The 10,580-nt window shown below is 32.5% G+C and overlaps 1 protein-coding gene across 1 annotated transcript in view; it reads left to right on the forward strand.

Annotated features, from left to right (window-relative positions):
• Positions 1-10,580, forward strand: part of RASA1 (RAS p21 protein activator 1) — a 96,085-nt gene that overhangs the window by 83,622 nt on the left and 1,883 nt on the right. The window contains exons 19-24 of the mRNA XM_063082929.1: positions 586-701; positions 1,460-1,546; positions 4,011-4,078; positions 5,737-5,825; positions 7,294-7,371; positions 9,784-9,918. Coding sequence (XP_062938999.1) covers positions 586-701; positions 1,460-1,546; positions 4,011-4,078; positions 5,737-5,825; positions 7,294-7,371; positions 9,784-9,918 — 573 coding nt within the window. The remainder of the gene's footprint in view (positions 1-585; positions 702-1,459; positions 1,547-4,010; positions 4,079-5,736; positions 5,826-7,293; positions 7,372-9,783; positions 9,919-10,580) is intronic.

The raw sequence follows: 10,580 nt of genomic DNA on the forward strand, positions 1-10,580 counted from the left end.
ATCTCATTTACATGGCTATTCTCTAATTTTATTTTGATGGTAGAGCAACTTACAAAGGAAGATATTAAATGTATTTTTTAGATTGATAAAATGTTTTGTTTTGATAATGTACACTGGGAGCTGTCAAATGTTAATTGTGCACTAACTTGTCAGTTCTTACTATTAAAAGGGGAAGAAGTGAGTGATTTAGAGGTATATCTGCTTCAAAATTCTTATATTCCAGGGACTACTGGAAAAGTTTTGAGTAAAGTTCATGATTCTGCCTAAGGCATTTGGTATTTTTCTTACTCATTAAATGTCTTAAATCATTCAGAAAAGCCTTTTTATTTTAATCATCTCCCCCCGCCCCAAATAAATAGAATTGAGTAATCACTGCTCGCTCTTCAGTTGGGTAATTGGGAATGAATGGTAACAAACCCATTAGAAGGAGTTCCATAGTGCTAAAAACTCCCCATTTATGCAAAGAAAAAAAGAGACTAATACACATTGAAAAATGGAAAAACAGAACCTTGAAAAGTACAACTGCTTGTTTACCTGATTGCATTTATCATTGATGAATTTATATTGATTTATTCCTTCTCTTAGTTAAGTCCGTCAAAGTTAGAAAAAAATGAAGATGTGAACACTAATTTAGCACACCTACTGAACATACTTTCAGAGCTTGTGGAGAAAATATTTATGGCTTCAGAAATACTTCCACCGTAAGTAGTGAAATTTTCATTTGACAAGAGATCGCATATCTGTGTTTTGAAACATTTCTGTTTCTAAGTGTGCAAGTTTTTCCATCGTCCTGATATTATACTCTGAAAAAGCTGTGGTTTTAATCTTTACGAGATGAATTGTTTTTAAAGAAAAGAAGAGTGACAAACCAGAGTGAAATGTGTATATTAAAATGAAACAAACCGTGTTTTTATACAGGCTGATAAATGTCGTTTATATAGTAGTTTAAGGAGTGAAGAGGATTATAGTCTCAGATTGGAAGAGATCATAAAAGACAACTTGTTTCTCCATGTAGTCTGTACTAGAATTTCTTGTTCAAAATGTATACTAAGTATCTGCTTAAAAGTCTTCAGTTAGTGAACTCACTTGTTCAGGTAGAAGAAGTTAACTTAAGTCAAAATCTTTCTCCACAGAACTTGTACTGTTATTCCAACACTTGTTTCATATTTTTCATTAATATAGAAGTAGTCTAAAAATGGTAAAATTTCTTCCAAAGTAAATGTCAAGAAATTGGCTAATACATTGATGGTAAATTTACTGGATTAAGTTTTCCTTACCTCTTGCAAAATATGTCTCTCGTTATTTTTAGTAAAATACTTTTTGGGGGGAATAGGCCAATTACATTAAAAAAGTGTATTTGGTACAATGTGGTATATTTGGGCAAATTAAGCTTTAGGCTGCCATGAGATCAGTATTTGCACTTGCTTTCTGTATTGAGATAATTTTGTTATTTTGGCAGGACACTGAGGTATATTTATGGATGTTTACAGAAATCTGTTCAGCACAAGTGGCCTACAAATACCACCATGAGAACAAGAGTTGTTAGGTAAGGTTCATCAGTTCATTTGTTATATCATTGTATGTAGCATGCATTCATAGACAAGTAGATAATGGTGATTGGAAGAGTAAAAGTATACAATTCAAGGCCCTTCTCTTTGGCTTTTATGCCAAAGCCCTGCTGAATATCTTCTGAGTTCAGATGGCTCTTAAACTTTTTTTTTTTTTAAAGTTACTATGAGACATTTAGCTTCTTTTTGCATTTCCTAAAAATCTTGAACACTCATTTGTAGTCAATTAACTATTTATAGTCAGTTAACTTTTTAAAAATCTTATAGAGTGAAGTTAAAAGTTATATAACCAACAAAATCTGTAGCTAACCTCATACAGTGCTCTTCATATACACAAATATACAAGGGTACTTCAAAAAGTTCATGGAAAAATGTAATTAAAAGATAATACATATCTTTCCATGAACTTTTTAAGACCCCTCAATATAGAGATTGATTTGGTGCTAAAAGGGAAGAGCAATAATTGAACCGTTTAGATATTTGTTTTGTAATCTATGACTCTGGGCTAATCTCCAACTAGAGCCTCTAGTTCTGAAGCTGTGTTTCAGTCATTGTACAATAATTAGGAAGAATTGCCTTGGCAAATCATGGAATTTGGGAGTATATATATGGGGACTTTATTATCAGTATTCTAACTTATTTTTCTAATGAGGAAGCAGATCTGGAGAGGTCACATTGTTTGCCTGAGGTTATACAGAGAGGTAGTGGCTAAGGTAGAAATAAAGCAAAGCTTCTGAGGCCCAGTCTGATATCCTAAATGCTATTGCAGGCTTTTGTTAAGCAGACCAACCAACTCAAGGCAACTGCAAATTAGTGCAAAAATATCAGACAATACAACAGTTTTCTGATAATATATATAATTTATTATATAGAACATTCACTGCCAGTCATGTTATATCTCAAAAAAAAAAAAAAAAAAAAAAAGGCAACCACTAAAGATACCAATATTATACCATTAATTTTGAAAATGTGTTTTAATCCTGCCCCATACCTAAACTTTGTCAAGAGGCTTCTACTCATTTTGCAGATAAAATCTCTCTTGGTTAGTTATGTTGCATAAATATTTAAGAATTGTAGATTCTGTATTTCTTGGTTTTCATGGTGATTGGGAAGAATAGAAAAGAATTACAAGCATAGTATTTCAGCACAGATACGTGTGTGATGTAAATTAAAACTGTTCTATAAACTATAAGCTTCAAATAAGTATAATTGTTAAGCAAATAGCAGGGAATTTTGCTGTGGGGATTGTTTGATGCGACAGGGTATTTTAAGGGGGTATTTATGCCCAAGGTGATGATTTCTCTCCCTAGTAAGCTTTTAAATATGTGTAGGTACCTATGTATCCCTCTTAAAGTCACCTCTAAAAACTCAAAAAGTAAAATTTGCACACTGAAATTCTTAAATGGTTCTAAAGGTAAAAGCTGAGAAGTTGGGTTATCCAGTCTAACAGAGAACAGAGACTGTGCCGATTATTTTAATCTCCAGAAGGAATTTTATAAACTTTTGGGAATAATGCTTGTCTTCACACAGGGCAAGTAAGAGGTTAATTATTAGTGTGGATTCCTCTTAAAAGGAAATTAGAGGAAAATTTTCTACATGAGAACAAATATTCTGTACCATGATTCAAGGAGGCAGAGTAAGGAATATCTATATGAGCGTGCATTTTTACATTAGTACATGGTTCCCAAAGAAAAATTTTTACAGGTAAAATTGTTTTTCACAGCTATTGTTATTCCATGTGCTTTTATACTAATTTTTGCTTATTTTATTACTGTGTAATTTGACTTTTTTTTACTTTAGAATTCCTAATGTCTATTACCTCAAAAATGTTTTCAGCATTCTGTTGTATACATTTTCATTTGTTAAGAAATCACTTTTTCTCTAGAGCAATGGATTCTTATTTTTATATGACTCAACAAAATCGATACAACCAGCTTGATTTATAACAGACTTTACTGGGCTGTTCTGATTAAATAAATAAAAGAAAGAGAAATGAGAGAATGGAAGTTTGAGAACCTTACAGAACCTAAGTATCTATCAAACGTTTATTTGTACTCCTATAATATTTCAGAATTTCTTAGGGTTCCTAAGGACGCTGTTTCTTTTGAGTAAGTATAAAATGCACTACTAGCCTGGAATAAATAAATAATAGCCAAGACAGTTAATGCTACAGAACATTTTCCCAAGTTAATATAAAATTCCAAACTTGGGAAAAATGAGTAGTAATACATTTCAGAAGCAGTATATATATGTTTTTAAAATATGATGCTTTGGCTTACTGTTTTCTTAAGGCTTTTTGTGTTTGGGCTTCCTTAACATTAACATTAGTTCAGAGTAAAGTTTATGGTTCTATGAATATTAAAAATTTTGCTTATATATTATTTTAACATAACATACATGTAGTAGTTTTCTAAAAAAAAAAAAAATTTCCCTCCCATTCAGTGGTTTTGTTTTTCTTCGACTTATCTGTCCTGCTATCCTGAATCCACGGATGTTTAATATCATCTCAGGTAATCATCTTTTGATAAAATTTGAATAAGAATAAACAGCTTCAAACTACTTTGTAAGAATACTTATTTTTTTTTCTTTTAAATCTGATTTTTGCTGTTGTTGTTCTGTATTATCAATTCTAAGACAGGGTAAAGCATTCCAAAGTGCCCTTCCCCTTTTCTTCCTTACACTTCTTTAGCTTCTTTCCATTTTGTGTCTTACCTTTTCTTTAATCCTATATCTGAAGCCTGAGATGGCATGATTAGACACATTCCACTTATTTTTCATTCCTACTTATGTCTCAAACGCTTATTAAGATGACTTTTTTTTTTTTTTTTCTGACCTGTAAGGGCATAGCAACCCCTGGCACGGTGTGGTCTGCACCAGCTCAGCCAGTGAAGTGCACCGGCCATCCCTATATAGGATCCAAACCCTTGGCCTTGGCGCTACCAGCACTGCACTCTCCTGAGTGAGCCACGGGGCTGGCCCTAAGATGACTTTTTACAGCCTGCTTCTTAGCTTTTGCAAGTTGGGAAAAGTTCTGTGTACTTAACCAATGTTAAGACTGCTGCAAGGTGGAGCTTCTTTAAGATCGAGTTAAAGTTGTATCTACAGTTGCAGTAGTGTTCTGTATTATGAAGAAAGTGGCCTTGTTTTCTCTCATTAGGGATTTTTTTTTTTTTGTCACCAGTTATATAATGTTAATCGGCCATTTTCAACTCCAGTTTTGCTTATTACCTATATGTCCATTATGGAATGACTCTCAGATGTTGTAGGTTTCTTTCAATAAAAGGATAACAGTGATATTTGTGACTTCAAATGTAATAAATGAGCCATTATTAACAGAAGGAATCTGAACCATTTTTATGTAGTAATTTGAAGCTCAAAGTAGTATTAAAAATATTTTGGAATGTCTTAATTTTTATTTTTATAGTCATCACATCTCTATAATAATTTTTTTATTGCTACTAAAATAGTTAAATCTATGCATCTATTAAGAATTAAAGGTTTAGGATTCTTTTGGAGGGATTTATCTAAATGTGGGAACACTAGGCAACACTATTTATAGTATAGCTGCTTAAGATACAGAGTTCAGTCTAAAATCAGTCAGTTGTGTAGATTACCCTGTAAGATTCTACTGTGAAATAATTATCTTAATTAAGATTCAGGGCTTATATAACTTCATGTTTCTCTCCTCAAAATAAAGCAGAGGTCCCGGACCCTGTCTTTGTTATTGAGCTTTAAAGTGAAATGTTTGCAGTTGTGGGCTGCAAATAATGTTGGGAACAGGGAATTGGTCAGATTGCAAATTGCTAACCTAAGTGGGTTGAAATTAGCTTTGTGATTTGTCCTGAAAAGTGTGTGGAATGACAGCCTTTTAGTTATAGAGATAAAGCTTTGAGGTATTTTGAAATATTATCAATCAGTTGGGAGTTGCTGAGTTTTTTAGTCCTCTTCACAAAACTAGAAGCACCAATAAGTGTGTTCAGTTTTTCCCTTTTAACTCGTTCTTTTGAATCATACAGGTCATACATTTTTCAAAAAAACATTTATGAGTTCTGAATGGAAAGTTAAGCATTTTAACTGTAAAGAAATATTAAGTGCTAAATTTATAATGGTTTACCTAGAAGTGCCTTTGGATTAGAGTAATTACTTAATAAGCCCACTTCTCTTGTAGATTCCCCATCTCCTATTGCTGCAAGAACACTGATATTAGTGGCTAAATCAGTGCAGAATTTAGCAAATCTTGTGGAATTTGGAGCTAAGGTAAAAAACGTTGATATATGTAATATATGAATAAAACTTTGACATGATCAAATCATAAAATATAGTTAAGTAAATTTTCAGTACTTGGTATTCAGAAAGATAATTTATATTTTTGTTGATATGTTTATGTTTTTAAAATGTCTTTAGATTTTACATTTTAATAATGGAACTTTATCAGCACCACACTCTCCCAATAATGGAACTTTAAAAAAAACATTATAGCCATTATAGAAGACTAATTTTTCAAGATTCAATATACTCAAATTCTCCCACTTTTAAATATAAAAATGAGCATAATTTAAATGTACTCCAATCTATTTTATTATTCATTTCATAATAGACATTTACTGTATATATTAAAACTCAGATGAGTTTTTAACACACCCACACATTACACCATACTGACTTTATATTCTGGTTGGGATCTTACCATGTCACCTGCTTTTGTCACTTAATATGTGAAAGACTTTTTGCCATACCTGGAAATACATAAATTTTATTATTCTTGATGATTACTTATTATGCCATCATGTGCATATTAAGTAGTCTTCTATTGGGTGTTTTGTTTCCAGTTTGTCACTGTTACTGCTTTAACAAGTACCCTTTTACATACCTTTCATAATTGTACAACTTCCTAAACTTTGGAGTATAATTACCAGTTGAAAAAATGAATGCATGTTTTTAGGCTTTTACTATGTATTCTAAGATTGTCTGCCAGCAATAAAAAAATTTTTTTTTGCTCTCACCCGCCTTGCCAAAACTCAGTGGGTACTAGTTGTCTTTTTTTTTTTTTTTCCCCCTAATCTGATAGGCATAGTGTTAAGTGTTTCATTAATTCATTACTTTTAAACCTTCATGTCTCTATATTTGGAATTGCCTATTGAGGCCTTACCATATTGAATTTCTTATTGATTTTAAGAGAGTTTGTTGGTATTAACCCTTTACTGTTTTATAGCATATGTTTAAGTAGGTTTAGGATTTTAGTATAAGCAGTTTGCATGTATGGTTTAGCTTTTGAATTTATCTGAATACTGAGGCAGGTTATGAATAATATATTTTTCTATTACAGTTCTTATCACACTGTATTTTAATTCCCTGTAATCTCTGCTGGATTTTAACATCTGGTGTGGGTCCATGTTTGTCTTGGTACTTGGCAACTAATAGTTTTTTCAGTAATTATGTTTGAATGAAAGTACAGATAAGCAATTTGTGGCTGCCAGGCTAGGTGTTATGATTTGTGTTTGAGTTCACAATTTTTCTTTCATTAAAAATACCCAGTTTCTCAGTATAGCTGTTTGCTTATATGAAAAGGAAAATACTGTCATTATATGATTAATTGTTGTGAACATGTGCTGCTATTGATGGACATAATTGGATTTATAAGAATTCTTGCTACATGTATGGTTTTTGTTATAGATCAGACAATGGTTTTTGTTTCTGATGCATATAATAAGCTTTTTATTTTTAGGAGCCCTATATGGAAGGTGTCAATCCATTCATCAAAAGCAACAAACATCGTATGATCATGTTTTTAGATGAACTTGGGGTATGTATATAATTTTCAAGTACTTTGCGACCTATAGTTAGTATAGCTGGGTTAACCCATTTAAATAACAATCTTTAGAAAGATTTTCTATACAGGAAGAAAAAAAAAAAAAGCTAAATATTCTAATTTACCTTCCTAAACAAAAAAATCTAATTTTTGTTTATGGTTGTGACAATTTAATCTTACACTAAGTGGTTTACACCAAGCATACACTATTGTTACTTTTCGACTACATGATTCATTTTTTAGTTTCTGCCTTGCATTTGTTATGCCTTTAGCTATACCCATCTCACTGCCATGGCATTCTGTTGCCTCTTTAGTTACTTGTACTATGCTGCTGCTGTGTGGGATTTGAAACAAGGTGGACGACCCACAGTTCTGGCCAGGTTAAATAAATAAATAGAATGGAGAATAAGTGTTCTGTTGGCTTTCTAGGAATAAAATGCATGGATTTGGTGTTATGCTTCATTCAGTGTGACTACCTATGCCTCATGTGAGCCTTTATAAATAATAAAATGTAATTAGAAAATTAAGAATAGGATAATTTTATAACTTCCAAGACCCTACATTTCTTAGTGAAGTTGATTTTCTTGACTGAAATTGATTCAGTAGTCTGTGGCCATACCACCCTGAACGTGTCCGATCTCGTCTGATCTAGGAAGCTAAGCAGGGTCGGGCCTGATTAGTACTTGGATGGGAAATTTATTCAGTATATGAAAATCTGTACAAACTAAATATATTAGTAATTACTAATTACTTAGTAATTAGTATATAGAAAAATCAGAAGAGTAGCATGTATGTGTGAATTGAGCCAGGTGTATGACATTGGGTGGCACTGGGGTAGGAGACTGAGGTGCCCATGTTCTGCCTTAATACATTCAGATTCAATTAAAAACAAAAGTCAACAACCACCACACCACTGTGGCAAACAAATTAGGACTGCCTTTGGGCCACTATTTTGCAACCTCACGTATAAAACCTAATACAGGAGAAATTACTTATGACATATTTCCATATTTATAACAAAACAGTGAAATTAAGAGGCAAATGTCCATAATATGTGAACTCTTGGGAAATTTTGAAGATCTGAATATTTCTAATTACCAAAAAACATAGTTGGTCAGTGATTGTTAAATTTTTCTTTTAAATGCCAGTGTTTAGAGTTGCTGGGTGAGACATGTTTGCTATCTTAAGGCATATTTCATGGTCAGGACTCCATAACGCTTTTAGTTATGCCACACAGTCTAGCATTTCAAACTGCTTAGAAATACTCTTCCAGTCTCTTTACATTCTTCTATTCCTTTGTCACCTATATAAATCAAATTCATCTTTGAAGATTCACCTCAAAACATTATTTCCTTTGGGAAGCCTTTGCTGAGTCCTAAACCTGAATAAAATACCTTTGTTCAGCTTCCTAAGTATCCAGTGCATATCTGTGCTACATAAGTCTGTGTTACTATGATTAGTTTATACTTTTCTGTCCTCTCTACTAGACTATATAAGCTCTCTGAAGGCAAACATTGTCGTGTCTTTCATCTGTAATCCTTTCGTCACTGAATGAATAAATGAGTAACCGAGTCAATTAATGAATTAGTAAGAATGAATGTATTCTACCTATTTGTGTTTTTCTATACCGTAGAAAACTGAGTGTTTTTTGCAGTTTTTAGGAATGTATAGCAAATATTGTCACCATTAGGGAAGTGTTCAGATTTATACAAAATTATTAAGCTCATGTTAAAGTTTATTCCAATGTTTGAAATAACATTGATATTTAGTGCTAATAATAAAGTATGATAAACTTATTATAGCAGCTGAATTACTTTATTAACCTTATTTTAAGATACCATAATTAACACTGATTATTTCCACATACTTGAGCATAGTCCACAGATAATTGCAAACCTGACAGGTTCTCACTGCATTTTCATAATGCAGTTCCCACTTAGATGCTGGTCATTTCAGACAAACAGCAGTGGCTTAACAATGAAATTCAGTCCAAGAATATTAAGTGTAGGTTGTATTTAATCCACATTAACATAATACCCACTGTTTATTTGGCATATATTCTAGATAAAAAAAAAAAAAAAAAAAAAAACTCTTTACAGATACAAATCTAATTGTTAGGAAACTCATTGTTGTTTAAGCATAGCAGTAATATTGTACCATATTCTGCCATGCTGTGTAATAAAATGAAACTTGGGTTTCACCTAAACAGAGGTTACAAAACCTGTTTTGTCAGTTATCACTGAATATTACATTTCAATAAGAATCCTTAGAACTTTAAGAGAAGTTTGAGAATTTTAAAAATGTAAAAGAATATTGTGTTAGAATCTACCATACCCAATTAGGATCTTTTCAGAAGAGACTATAAAGATTTGTATTTCTAAATGCAGTTTTATGATTCCCTTAAAGAATGTACCTGAACTTCCGGACACTACAGAGCATTCTAGAACTGACCTGTCCCGTGATTTAGCAGCATTGCATGAGATTTGTGTGGCTCATTCAGATGAACTGCGAACGCTCAGTAATGAGCGTGGTGCACAGCAGGTAGGTTTTTGCTAGCCTTTGTTAACGATGTTTCATTGGCACTTAAGCAGAATGTCAGCATAAGACACTCGGAGGTAACAAATAGTTGGATTCTGGTCAACATTTTTATCAGTTAAATTTTTAAGAGTCTGAATCATAATCCAAGATCTCAGCAGACAGGAATAATGGACCCAGACTAAGATGATATGTTCTTCTGATACTGCAAAATGTCAAATCTTGCTCTTGAGTCTAAAATGTCAACTCTACTGGAAAATGGTGGTGTTCATATACTTTAGAGGCATAAATGAAAATGGCAAGTGAGCTAAGTCAATAGTGATTTTTTTTTTAATCTTTCAGTTTCTGTCTCTCTTTCATACACAGTGCATGGCCAAAGTGATTCTCAAATTGTGAAACACATGAGAATTGGCAAGTTTGATTTTAAAAATATATATCTCAAGCTCCTTATCTAGAGGAGATAAGGAATCTAGAGATTCTGAAGTGTGGCCTTGGAAACTACCAGGGATTCAGATTCAAGTGGATCATAGCTCACACTTTAAGAAACACTAGTCTACGTTAGAATTCTATCTGCTATCTAGACCAACAGATACAGATTGGGGTATTATTGAAAGAGGTAACAGAATTTGAAGGGACTTAAAACTATGTCAGTCAGTACATATACTGAA

Source organism: Cynocephalus volans, chromosome 2 (assembly GCF_027409185.1).
Source record: "Cynocephalus volans isolate mCynVol1 chromosome 2, mCynVol1.pri, whole genome shotgun sequence".
NCBI lineage: Eukaryota > Metazoa > Chordata > Mammalia > Dermoptera > Cynocephalidae > Cynocephalus > Cynocephalus volans.